Source organism: Lampris incognitus, chromosome 2, assembly GCF_029633865.1.
Source record: "Lampris incognitus isolate fLamInc1 chromosome 2, fLamInc1.hap2, whole genome shotgun sequence".
Lineage (NCBI taxonomy): Eukaryota > Metazoa > Chordata > Actinopteri > Lampriformes > Lampridae > Lampris > Lampris incognitus.
This window is the reverse complement of record NC_079212.1, coordinates 104,716,345-104,730,760: the sequence shown is the minus strand read 5'-3', so window position 1 is coordinate 104,730,760 and position 14,416 is coordinate 104,716,345. Positions and strand designations below refer to the sequence as shown.

The window sequence follows — 14,416 nt, the reverse complement described above, 5'->3', positions numbered from 1 at the left end:
TGTGATCTTATGGAGGCGTCCAACAAACGCAGGGGTCCCTGTCTACATCCTGCTAGATGAGAAGAATCTCACCTACTTCACTGACATGTGTTCCGCACTCGATGTGCAGAACTCACACTTGAGCGTAAGTAAAGACAGAGAGACATTAGGCGTGTGTGTGTGTGTGTGTGTGTGTCTATGTGTATGTTTGTGTGTCTATGTGTGTGTGTGTGTGTTGGAGAGGGACATATAGCTGCTTCACCCTCAACATTCTGATCTCACACCTCTGAACTGGAGACTGTATGTGTTGTTTCAAATGTGTTAGCTCAAATACGTTTGTGTTGGAGTGGTGCCTTTGAAGTTGTTTGGTTTGTTTTCGGTGTGTGTGTGTGTGTGTGTGTGTGTGTGTGTGAGAGAGAGAGAGAGAGAGAGAGAGAGAGAGAGAGAGAGAGAGAGAGAGAGAGAGAGAGAGAGAGAGAGAGAGAGAGAGAGAGAGAGAGAGAGAGAGAGAGAGAGAGAGAGAGAGAGAGGTATTTGAAACTAGTTACATGTTTGTGTAGGTACTCTACCAACCAAGTGGCAGTTGTCCTCTTTTCCTTTAGCAGTTCTGCTCTTTTGTGTAAGCTTATCCTGTGATGTCAGCATCTGACTTGCTGAAGTGTCCTTGAGTAAGACGCAGAATATCCACCAGCTCCAAATGTACTGTGGTGTAGCACTTCCTAAATTCTGATCCACCTGTAGTGGGGCATGCAGGGATTAACAAAGTATGTGATTGTCACGATGATGATGATGAACAAAAACAACAATAAATTATGTGGATTAAAAGGTATTTTTCTTGGCCTATTTATATGTGTGCGTTTGTGTATGTATTATGTATGTGTGTGTGCCTGATGAAAGCGATGGCCTTTTTTCCTTACTGACATGTAAGGGTTCACCGATATCTAGAATTCCCACTAGGCTGTGAGTGAGACTGTACTGTTAGACAGTGTGCATGTGTGTGTATACACTACCGTTCAAAAGTTTGGGATCACCCAAACAATTTTGTGTTTTCCATGAAAAGTCACACTTATTCACCACCATATGTTGTGAAATGAATAGAAAATAGAGTCAAGACATTGACAAGGTTAGAAATAATGATTTGTATTTGAAATAAGATTTTTTTTACATCAAACTTTGCTTTCGTCAAAGAATCCTCCATTTGCAGCAATTACAGCATTGCAGACCTTTGGCATTCTAGCTGTTAATTTGTTGAGGTAATCTGGAGAAATTGCACCCCACGCTTCCAGAAGCAGCTCCCACAAGTTGGATTGGTTGGATGGGCACTTCTTTGAGCAGATTGAGTTTCTGGAGCATCACATTTGTGGGGTCAATTAAACGCTCAAAATGGCCAGAAAAAGAGAACTTTCATCTGAAACTCGACAGTCTATTCTTGTTCTTAGAAATGAAGGCTATTCCATGCGAGAAATTGCTAAGAAATTGAAGATTTCCTACACCGGTGTGTACTACTCCCTTCAGAGGACAGCACAAACAGGCTCTAACCAGAGTAGAAAAAGAAGTGGGAGGCCGCGTTGCACAACTGAGCAAGAAGATAAGTGCATTAGAGTCTCTAGTTTGAGAAACAGACGCCTCACAGGTCCCCAACTGGCATCTTCATTAAATAGTACCTGTTAGAGCCTGTTTGTGCTGTCCTCTGAAGGGAGTAGTACACACCGGTGTAGGAAATCTTCAATTTCTTAGCAATTTCTCGCATGGAATAGCCTTCATTTCTAAGAACAAGAATAGACTGTCGAGTTTCAGATGAAAGTTCTCTTTTTCTGGCCATTTTGAGCGTTTAATTGACCCCACAAATGTGATGCTCCAGAAACTCAATCTGCTCAAAGAAGTGCCCATCCAACCAATCCAACTTGTGGGAGCTGCTTCTGGAAGCGTGGGGTGCAATTTCTCCAGATTACCTCAACAAATTAACAGCTAGAATGCCAAAGGTCTGCAATGCTGTAATTGCTGCAAATGGAGGATTCTTTGACGAAAGCAAAGTTTGATGTAAAAAAAATCTTATTTCAAATACAAATCATTATTTCTAACCTTGTCAATGTCTTGACTCTATTTTCTATTCATTTCACAACATATGGTGGTGAATAAGTGTGACTTTTCATGGAAAACACAAAATTGTTTGGGTGATCCCAAACTTTTGAACGGTAGTGTATGTGTGTATTTGTGTGTGGCTACAGAGTATATGTGGTGTGGGACAGTGAGTAGAAAGCGTCCTTGAGATGATTGATAGTTTGCTAACGTTTGTGTTGATATCTATGGGATGTAGTGTGTGTGTGTGTGTGTGTGTGTGTGTGTGTGTGTGTGTGTGTGTGTGTGTGTGTGTGTGTGCAGGTGAACGCGTACCAATTTATTTCAACAACATCTATGTCAGGAAATGGTGGAGAGTGCAAATGGATGGAAGGAAGAAAAGAGAGAGAAGGACAGAGTAGGAAGGAGGGAGCGGTAGAGTGATAGAGACAGGGTGACAGTTTATGTAATACATCTTGAAATATTTGTCTTGGCATGCTCTCTGCCCTTAAGCACAAACTCACTTATACACTTTAAAGCATTCCTAGTCATCCACTTTTACTCTATCAAAGAGTGAAAGTTTCATTATTTTAATTGATAAGTCGGGGTCAACAAATGAGGAAGCTCCTGCTCTGAATTTATCAATCAAGCAGTTAGTTTACTTCTGTTGGCCTTTGTTTGGCTTTTATTATAATAATCATGAAATGTTCACAGGTCAGAGGTGTCAGATGCACAATAGGCCATGGACCCCAACTTTTGGTCCCATTGTGTGCAGATTTTTTTTTTTTAACTCTCTATAGTATCTGTGTGGAGGAAACATCTGCAAGAATGGGCCTTTTAAATAGGATAATTTTCCTAGTTATTTTGGGGTTTTTTTCATAATTAAAGTTAAGTGACAACCTATTTTCTGCGGATATGTGGGAATCCTCAAGGAGGGTCTATAGGGTCCCTTGAAAAACAGTTCACACTTCAATCTGGTTTCATTCACCAACTATGCAAAATATTGACTAAAACTGACACTTTAGTCACACGTTTAAGAACCATTACTCTTCACTCTGTATCTAAATTAACTTGTATCTTAACTCGGTATCTGTAAGACCATACTGGATCGGTCGAGGCTCCATACCGGATAGGTCAAGGACCAGGTTAACAGTTAACAGGTTAACAGTGGCTGCCATTGGTGCTGTGCCCTCGCAGGGTACCACTGGAAATTCTAAAATCCGCCGTGGCGACCCCTGAGAAACGGAGAAGAAGAAGACTCTTAACTCTGTATCTGTATCTAGAAGCTATTAGGTGAGGCTGTGTTATGTGTTTTTCATGTCGTTTTTAATCCCAAGCACCCAATTTGCCCTTATTTTTTGTGTCTGTTCAATGTTTTTGTACTTTTAAGCATGCAGCTAAAATCCACACACTTGCTAGCATAAGAGCTTGTTTGTTCCCTTGTTTGTAATGGTGTCATTTTGCTGTCAGTGTTCAGTGCTGTTGTCAGAGGTTAAAGTGTACGGTGGTGCCTTTACTATTTGTTCTTTGATGTTTTATTACCCTCTCTTAAGATGTATTTTTGTTAATTTATTGATATTTTCCCAGATGATGATGTAGATTTTCGAACCTCAGGCTTTGCTCACTCCCACCCTTTCTGCCTGATTTCTGCCTCCCCTTTATGAATGTAAGCCAGCCTATTTGCAGAAGTGTAAATGTATGACAATGTGCATGTATGTGTGTGCAATGGCAGTTCTGACCCATTTGGTGCCCAAGGCAAAATCGTAAAATACATAAATAGAGCCCTTGATTTTTTTCTCTCTCTCAGCACACTAGCCTGACATGTGTTAGATCCTCCAAATGCTTTAAAATCAGTGTGGCCAAACTTTGAGCTGAGGACTTGTCTGCATCGAAGAGCCCCATATGGTGCACTTTAATTTGGGGATAGTCTTGGACTGCCACAGCTCTAAGCAGTGCTGACTGCTGCTTTGTGTGGCTGATATCTGGAGTGCAGTCTAACACGAGGGAGCAGTATTTAGAGCGTTTGATCTCAAGTACAGTTTCTTATTTATGATCTGCATATTTGATTTGGCAAAGGTTTTATGCCGGATGCCCTTCCTGATGCAACTCTTTTTTCTATGTTGTATGGTTTGGAGACAGTGGCACTGATGGAAAGACAGGAGGCAGAGCTGGAGGTGGCAGAGTTGAAGATGTTAAGATTTTCATCGGGAGTGACGAAGAAAGACAGGATTAGGAAAGATTATATTAGAGGGACCGCTCAGGTTGGACGGTTTGGAGACAAAGCAAGAGAAGCAAGATTGAGATGGCTTGGACATGTGTGGAGGAGAGATGCTGGGTATATTGGGAGAAGGATGCTGCCGGGGAAGAGGAAAAGAGGAAGGCCAAAGAGGAGGTTTATGGATGTGGTGAGAGAGGACATGCAGGTGGCTGGCATGACAGGAAAATGCAGAAATCAGGAAGAGATGGAAACAGATGATCCGCTGTGGTTACCCCTAATGGGAACAGCCGGAAGAAGAAAAAGACCTCAAGTACAATTTCTGATATGATTTTATCATGGATGTACTGAATGGGCTCGTCTTAGATGTGTTTGCCAAGTTAACTGGTGTGAGCAGCTGATAAGCTTTCATTATTCAGATTGTACCTCAAGTCAGACCTCTTTTAAAAGAAGGTCCTAATTTGATGGATTGTTTCTCTATTTTCCCCATTGTGCTAGGTTCCTTACTGTGTGTGTATGATTGCAAAAGGCCAAGTCGGCATGTCTCTCCGACACGTCCTCTCAGCTTCCAGTAGGGCTTTGTCTCTTGCTCATTAATGGTTACACCAATCTTGAGCCTCACTGCCAATTCTTTCCATACTGCCATTTGTTGTAATTGTTCTTGGGTATTGTCATGCGAGTTGAACAACATATTAATGCAATCATGTCAAACCTGATACTTATAAACTTGGCAGAGCAATAGTCATTCATCACCAGCAATTTCTACACTGTCATTGTAGTGCATACCTGAGGAGAGTGGCTGAGAGGAAGGGAATGGAGGAAGATGTGCCTTGGTCTGACGGGTTTCTGAAGTTGTTGGAACCAAACATCATATAGTTTTTTTTTTTTTTTTAATTTCATAATATTTCAGATGGCTTGAAAACCAAACTATCACAATGTTTTCAGAATTGGAAGATATGATTTACTGTACCACAAGCAATGTCAGCAGAGGAAGAAGTAGGGGGCTCCATCAACACAAGGGTCCGATTTTGTGGCCGAAAAGGTTGTTCCAAGACATGTGTAAATGTATCTGGGTAAACACAGACAATGTGCCTTGTAAACAGGCATGTAACTCAGGCCACAGTTAAAGTGGATGGCTCATGCCATCACGTGTGTGTGTGTGTGTGTGTGTGTGTGTGTGTGTGTGTGTGTGTGTGTTTGTTGTTGGAAAACATGTATTTGTGTTCTACATGTAATAGTTGTTGTTTTGTTTACGGTTTTTCAGAACATGCGTATCCGCAGTGTATGTGGGGACACCTACTGCACCAAGAGCGGGAAGAAGTTCACTGGTCAAGTCAAGGAGAAGTTTATGATCATAGACTGTGAAGAAGTCATTGCAGGATCCTACAGGTGAGAGGGGAAGAATGCACAAATTAGCACAGACAAGCACAGATACACCCACTCAAGCTAACGCTTAATGCTGATGGGTGCACATGCACCCACACAGTCTCTCAACACACAAGCACAACTACACACCACATTGTGTTTCAACCTTCTGCTGCAAGACTCAGGTTCAAGCTCCTGTGACTGCAGATATTTACTTGGCTGAAATGCCCTTTTGAAAGACATGAAATCTCTGCTGGTTCCCAAGGTTATGTCTTGTGGTAAACCCTGTGCTTTGACCTTCCTGTGGAGGGGATGTAAGCAAAAAGCAAATCTTCCTTCAGGGTTTAAATTAGTCATGTATCAAAAACAAAAGAAAAGAAAAGAAAAAAAATACCCTCTATATAAAAAGCAGTGTGTTTGATGAAGAGAGAGCCAATGAACTTCCATTTAGCAACGTGGCATTTAGTTTGCATTCTTCCTGATAAGAAGGACTTGTATGACATTTAGCGGATTAGGAACAATTGGAAACAGCAAGGCCCTGCACCTTTATGAGTTTGCAAATTTCTCTGTGTGAATGAGCTCATGGTGCTCTGTACAATGCTCGCCTTGTGCAGCTGGCCAACTGCTACTGTTAACCAAGAGTTATTTTCGTTATTTAAAACTGTTTTGAGGGTTAGCGTTGCGCAACCTTAATTACAGCTACGCGCTCTTTAGCTTGGGAGGGGACACACTGACACTAAACAAGAACCCAGTGTAAAAGGCATCATCCGTGAGCAGTATATGGCAACATAAACGAGAGGAGACCAGCAATGTCACTTTTTAATGATTTTTCTGTAGAGGACTTGAGTTGTTTCAGGGGAGTTTATGCAACTTCTGTTCCTACACAGGCAAGACTTCTTGTTCTCTCCACCCTCGTATTTCCAGCTTGTTGCGTTGTTCAAGTTCCTTTTTACTGCCTCATGAACATAAGTCAAGCTACAATGCCACCGTGAACATAGCACAATATAAAATATATGTTCCACTGTTGCATATGTATGTCTCAGGTCTGGAAAGTGTGAGAGAGAGGATATAAATACTAATCAGAGATGAGACGATAACATAAACTTCATTAATGCAGAGAGGAATATTAATTTGCCTAAGCAAGCAGACTCGGAACAATATTATGACCAAACCGTGCAAGAAATAAAAACAAGGTGGAGCATGCCAATATATTACATTGAGTTATATCATGCAATAAAAATGTCCTCTCTGTCAAAGTCATGAGCACAATGTGCAATAATAGCTAACTCTGTTAAATATCAGTAGTGATAACTGTAGTACACAACTAAACAAGCTAAAATCATTCATTTACGCTTTAAAAATTAACAGTCAATGATAAAAATCACAAATGCAAGTAGGTTTCACAATTAAAGATGGCATTAAAAGAGCAAAATAGGAATGGTGTAGGCAGCATGGTTGTGAATGTGAGCACTGCTTTGCTTTTCTCAGTTTAGAACTGCCTGTGTCCTTGCACCTATTTGCAAGGACCCCACCTCTCTTGTGGCAAGCAGAGTTAATTTCTGTTTTTTGTGTGTGTGTGGGGCTCATTGCATTATCACATGACATGACTGTGCACTGGCTGCCTCTGACCAAATAAATGCACGGCTAAATGACTGTCACCCAGATAAATGTCTCCATTATATGTTGTAGCATATCCCATTGGGCATTTTGGGTGTTTGGTGATCACATTATGTTTTCCTATAGTGTAATGAGGCCTAGCTGACACTTGTATTCTCCACACAATACATCCTACTGGACGCCAACCAGAGTTTTCAAATCCTAGTCACGATATAAAATCTGGAACAAATATGGAGGTTAGAAGTTGAAAACTTGTGGAAACACCGCTTCTAGTTGCTTTGACAGTGAAGCCCATACTTTGAATAGACCTCTTCCTCTGCTCTCTCTCGCTCTCTCTTTCTCTGTCTCTCTCTCTCTCTTTTTCTATCCCCCTCCATTTTGTTGAGCTGTACTTGTGTTCCTCTCCCACAGAGGTGTGTGTGTGTGTGTGTGTGTGTGTGTGTGTGTGTGTGTGTGTGTGTGTGTGTGTGTGTGTGTGTGTGTGTGTGTGTGTGTGTGCGTGAGCGTGTGCGTGAGCGTGCATACTAGCATGGGCAAAACTGTATTTGTGTGCTCTTGGTTGTCATATTGGAACTGCTAGAGAAATGGTGTTGCAACACTCTAGGGATTTTAACGGCTTAATGTCAGGGGGGTGGAAGAGGAGGAAAAAAATGAGTGACAGATGAAGAGTGACAGAGACAATTGGAAGCAGTGATGGCTGCATTTTTCAGCCTTTACTTTTTAATACACTGTTTGGACATGGATGTGGCTTGGGTTAATGAAGTTGGTCTCATTTTATGGAGTTTCCACTGGCACACGAAGTGAGGTTGAGTTTAACAAAGCACCATAAAAAATCGATTTATAGTTTGACATGTTCAGCCCAGCTGTTTGGTCGCTGGTATGCTTTGTACAACTTTGCATTGTGGAGATGCATGTTGCACCTCCGGGTGCTTTCTAGGTAGAGCAGGGTAAGGGTTAGCATTGCTACTGGTCATAACCTATTGTAATGGCAAAGTGATTAGTTAGAGGCTGAATGTAAACAGAATTTGTTTCGCTGCAGAGAAAATCGACTTGCCTCTGGATGCTTATCAATACTTTTAGTATCACAATGAACTGCACCTTTCTGTCAGGAGTTGGACTGAAGTCCTCCTACAGTCCACAACCATTAGTTTATGGTGAACAAATGAGTCTTCATGGGAATGAATGGGATTGTGAGTAATTGTGCGATACTACTGTGTCACTGTGTATGTTTTATATCACTAGGTTGGTTTCTATTGTCATGACTTGTCAATATTGATAATTATATGTCAGCAACAGTGACAAAAACTGGCATTGCAATTGGAACTGAGTCAAATGTGTTGCTGGTAACACGTCATCAGCTTTCTTTTTTTTTCCTTTGGATTTTTCCCCTTTTTTCTCCCCAATTGTACATGGCCAATTACCCCACTCCTCCAAGCCATCCCAGTCGCTGCTCCACCCCCTCTGCCGATCCGGGGAGGGCTGTAGACTACCACATACCTCTGATACATGTGGAGTTGCCAGCTGCTTCTTTTCACCTGACAGTGAGGAGTTTCGCCAGGGGGACATAGCGCGTGGAAGGATCATGCTATTCCCCCCAGCTCCCCCTCCCCTCTGAACCGGTGCCCCGACCGACCAGAGGAGGCACTAATGCAGCGACCAGGACACATACCCACATCCAGCTTCCCACTATTAGACAGGGCAAATTGTGTCTGTAGGGACACGTGACCAAGCTGGAGGTAACACAGGGATTCGAACTGGCGAGCCCCGTTTTGGTAGGCAACAGAATAGACTGCTACGCTACCCGGACGCCCCCCCCCCCATGTCATCATCTTTCTACTCTGGAAAGAGTGAGGGCGGATGCTTGCCAGCACAGAAGCTTTACCCTTAGAATGGTCTTTCTAATCAATATATCACCTTGCCACCCTATAATATGATGGACATTTAAGTTCATGACAAGTTTGTATAAATATGATTTTAACAACATTTTTATTCCAGATTGGTTCACACTTTATTAAAAGGCATACCAGTGCTAACAACTCTTGACTGGATAATTTGGTCAGGTGTGCTCCAGTAACCATCCAGTCATTCCCCTCCTGATTTGGGTGCACCACCTCTGCAACTCCCCACCTCTGGTCACTCCTCTTTGCCATCCATCATTCTCCTTTTATCTGTCGTTTGAGTTGGCACTTAGTCTCGCTATCTTAATTTTATTTGAATAAGTGAAAACATCTGCCAAAGAGGCGAGTTCTTTTCCATTTTTTTTTCCAAATGGTTTTCACCAAATAGTTTTCTTGAGTTCAGAGTCTTCCTGTGACCCATTGAGTGATCTTCCTCATTCTGCTCATTTTCAAAATATTGTCTCTTAAGGTGTCTGGGTAGCATAGCGGTCTATTCTGTTGCCTACCAACATGAGGATCCTGGTTCAAATCCCCGTGGTACCTCCGGCTTGCTCGGGTGTCCCTACGGACACAATTGGCCGTGTCTGCAGGTGGGAAGCTGGATGTGGGTATGTATCCTGGTCGCTGCGCTAGCGCCTCCACTGGTCAGTCAGGGTGCCTGCTCGTGGGGGAGGGGGAACTGGGGGAATAGCGTGATCCTCCTATGTGATACGTCCCCTGATGAAACTCCCCACTGTCAGGTGAAAAGAAGTGGCTGGTGACCGACCCCACATGTATTAGTCTGCAGCCCTCCCCGGCTCAGCAGAGGGGGTGGAGCAGCGACCGGGAAAGCTTGGCAGAGTGGGATAATTGGACAGATACAATTGGGGAGAAAAAGGGAGGAACCCCCCCCCCACAAAAAAAAATTGTCTCTTGAACATTGCTGAGAGAAGTGGAAAGTGTATTGTAGGGGAAGTGGAACTTGTTTTACCCCCTTCGTAAAGTATTTCTCCTGTTTAAGGAACATATGGTTGTAAGATGGAATATGAGATGGTTGTGGGTTATGACTATAAATTGTAAATGACTTGTTTGATGTACAGCTACATGATATTGTTATTAGTCAGCGGAGCCTGTGCCTATATATGATTCTATATTTACATGGGAATACATAGATATAGATGAGATAAACAGGCTGCCACTCTCCTTGATTTGATGAATTCGGAAGAACCAGTTTACCGTGGTAATGAGTTTCTACATGGGTTTCATACAGTACTTCTGTGTGGCAACCAATGGGCTGAGAGGTATGCAGTTTGGGCGGACAGATGTCAAACAACACTCGTTGTGGAACGCATGGGCGAGGTCTGAGTTAAGTTGCTAAAGTCAAGGCAAATGTTCGAGAAGGGAGTTATCGCAGTTTAAGATATCTATCCCATATTATCTTAAAAGTTGTTGTAAATCTGGAAATCCAATGCCTGGTAATGGATATCATAGTTTTAACACTTTAATATCTCAGCTGAAAAGGGAAACAGCATGTATTCATTCCCTTGCCTCGTAGACCTGTGTTATCTTCTCATCTTTACACTCAAAGGAAACACTATATAGAAACATAAGATAAAATCAGGCAGACCAATATTTCCAGTCCCAAAAAGCTCACAGCTTTGATATCTGGAAAAACTGACTCCATTTCTTTCATTAGCCAAATTCTTAACTGTCATGTTGGATGTTCAAGGTCACGCTCTGTAACACTCCTATTCAAATCTGACCACAAGCTTCCTAATGGGAAATATGAGTCTCGCAAAATACAACAGTTATGACTTTGGTAGTAAAGTGGTGTTAGTTTTGACTATCTAATACCGCCTTATTGCAGGCATGACTACACTTCTCTTGCCTTGTTAAAGTATTTAGAATATGCTTTATGACATCTTTTAAGTGTTCTCGGATGAACTGTGAGGGAGATTTCTTGACGTCTGTGGTGAAATTTGTGGAAGCAAATAGGCTTAATTAAACAGCGACTGAGTTAACGGAGATAAAAGTTGCGCCACCGGTTAGTCAAATTGTATTCAAAAAAAGAGTGTCGAACGTTTTACCTTTTACTGTTGGAAAACACAACTCGCAGTTCGCCACGTCACTCATAACCCAACATGTCTTTAATGTTTCTAAATGATTAAAGTTTTCTCACTGTTGACAATTCAAATCTTCCACAGCTCAAATACACCTGTAATATAGGATGAAGTTGCTGCACAGCGTGTGTTTGCACAGTAGAGTAGGTCTGCCTGTGACCCGATGAGAGCTAAATAGCTCTCTAATTATGAGTTATTTCTTCCAGGAACGAGTTCAATTGCTGTGTGTCACACGCCCCTGGGTGTTATATTACATTCAGGACAACTCGGTACTTTTAAGTCTCATACGTATCTCTAACCCAGTAGGATAAATGAGGAGTGAATGGTAAGTAAATTTAAACATATGATGAGTCATCACAGTGATCGTATTTGACCAGGAAGTTGTTAAAACAGAATCCAGGATGATTTGAGATTTTTATCAGCAAGAGACTGAAGTGGAGTAAATACACAAGCACAGCTAAGAGGTTTCAAGTATACTTCATACTTTTTTTTTTAAAGCACATTTCAAGTCATGCCATGGTGCAGTGTGGAAATTTGTAAGGCAGAACTGCCAGCACACCTTTGAGTCATGTAAGGTTTACATTATATATATTTATGATTTACGTTCATATGTTTATTTACACACTTTGTATTGTTTGAAGATGCCCATCCCCATTATCGGTGATGTCATATCCTGTCTTTGATGATGGTTAGCCACACATTTGAAATAATTCACATACACTACCGTTCAAAAGTTTGGGATCACCCAAACAATTTTGTGTTTTCCATGAAAAGTCACACTTATTCACCACCATATGTTGTGAAATGAATAGAAAATAGAGTCAAGACATTGACAAGGTTAGAAATAATGATTTGTATTTGAAATAAGATTTTTTTACATCAAACTTTGCTTTCGTCAAAGAATCCTCCATTTGCAGCAATTACAGCATTGCAGACCTTTGGCATTCTAGCTGTTAATTTGTTGAGGTAATCTGGAGAAATTGCACCCCACGCTTCCAGAAGCAGCTCCCACAAGTTGGATTGGTTGGATGGGCACTTCTTTGAGCAGATTGAGTTTCTGGAGCATCACATTTGTGGGGTCAATTAAACGCTCAAAATGGCCAGAAAAAGAGAACTTTCATCTGAAACTCGACAGTCTATTCTTGTTCTTAGAAATGAAGGCTATTCCATGCGAGAAATTGCTAAGAAATTGAAGATTTCCTACACCGGTGTGTACTACTCCCTTCAGAGGACAGCACAAACAGGCTCTAACAGGTACTATTTAATGAAGATGCCAGTTGGGGACCTGTGAGGCGTCTGTTTCTCAAACTAGAGACTCTAATGCACTTATCTTCTTGCTCAGTTGTGCAACGCGGCCTCCCACTTCTTTTTCTACTCTGGTTAGAGCCTGTTTGTGCTGTCCTCTGAAGGGAGTAGTACACACCGGTGTAGGAAATCTTCAATTTCTTAGCAATTTCTCGCATGGAATAGCCTTCATTTCTAAGAACAAGAATAGACTGTCGAGTTTCAGATGAAAGTTCTCTTTTTCTGGCCATTTTGAGCGTTTAATTGACCCCACAAATGTGATGCTCCAGAAACTCAATCTGCTCAAAGAAGTGCCCATCCAACCAATCCAACTTGTGGGAGCTGCTTCTGGAAGCGTGGGGTGCAATTTCTCCAGATTACCTCAACAAATTAACAGCTAGAATGCCAAAGGTCTGCAATGCTGTAATTGCTGCAAATGGAGGATTCTTTGACGAAAGCAAAGTTTGATGTAAAAAAAATCTTATTTCAAATACAAATCATTATTTCTAACCTTGTCAATGTCTTGACTCTATTTTCTATTCATTTCACAACATATGGTGGTGAATAAGTGTGACTTTTCATGGAAAACACAAAATTGTTTGGGTGATCCCAAACTTTTGAACGGTAGTGTACATGTCCCTCAGAATTAAGGACTATGTATAGTACATACAGTCTATTTTTCATATAAAAATATAAAACTGTATAGTAATGTAGTGCAGACCGCTGATAGGAGACCCAGCAAAGACCCTTGAGGCATGAAGATTTTTCTAAAAAACAAAAAAACAAGTTTGGTGGGCATCCGGATGGTGTAGCAGTCGGTTTTGTTGCCTACCAACATGGGGCTCACCGGTTCGAATCCCCATGTTACCTCCAGCTTGGTTGGGCGTCCCTACAGACACAATTGGCCGTGTCTGTTGGTGGGAAGCTGGATGTGGGTATGTGCCCTGGTTGCTGCACTTGCACCTCCTCTGGTCAGTCGGGGCGCCTGTTGGGGGGGAGGGGGAACTGGGGGGAATAGCGTGATCCTCCCACACACTGCGTCTCCCTGGCGAAACTCCTCACTGTCAGGTGAAAAGAAGCAGCTGGTGGCTCCACATGTATCGGAGGAGGCATGTGGTAGTCTGCAGCCCTCCCCGGATTGGCAGAGGGGGTGAAGCAGTGACTGGGATGGCTCGGAGGGGTGGGGTGATTGGGGAGATCAAGGGGGGAAAAAAACAAGTTTGGTTACCATCTCTGCAAAGCCTTGCTAAAATGAACAGCTTTCCTGCTTTTTCATACCAGGTCAGCACAGACTGCACTTAATGTATATATGATTTACTATACTAACATGCTGTCTTTGTATGTCTCTTCCTGCTTCTCTTCCCCATCTCCCTATTTCTCTTCAGTTTCACCTGGTTGTCTGCTCAGGTGCACAGCAACATGGTGATGCATTTTTCGGGCCGCATAACAGACAGCTTTGACCGAGAGTTTCGCTGTCTGTACGCCGACTCCCAGATAATCGACTGTTTCTATAACCCAGAGGATGAGGGCCCGCCCTACTACTCCTCGTACCCAGTCGTGACGGCACCTGCCTTGACCATGGGCTTAGGCCTACCAGGAATGGGCTTGAATGTGTTCTCCGATAGGTAAGAAGCTGGAATCGGGTAAAGGGATTTTTTTTTTGTCCTACTTCAGAGGTCAATTAAAATGACCCTTCTGGTAAAAATCATGTCTGTAGTCTTCTGAAGGACATATGCTTTTAATTGGTTTTGTGTGTGTTTGTTGGGGGGGGTACATGTATGTGTGTGCAAGTGTCTGAGAATGTTTGTGTTTATGTAAGATCAGCAGCGGCAACATGAGCGGTATGGCTTTTTCTCTAGACTGTTTGCTAAAGGGGGCTTGGAGGTGGCAGAATGGTGTGT

General features: G+C 42.3%; 1 protein-coding gene across 1 annotated transcript in view; it reads left to right on the top strand.

Annotated features, from left to right (window-relative positions):
* The window catches only part of fam83c (family with sequence similarity 83 member C), a 37,405-nt gene that overhangs the window by 17,459 nt on the left and 5,530 nt on the right, over positions 1 to 14,416 (top strand). Inside the window, 4 exon segments of the mRNA XM_056301023.1 lie at positions 1 to 33; positions 35 to 124; positions 5,517 to 5,641; positions 13,901 to 14,140. Coding sequence (XP_056156998.1) covers positions 1 to 33; positions 35 to 124; positions 5,517 to 5,641; positions 13,901 to 14,140 — 488 coding nt within the window.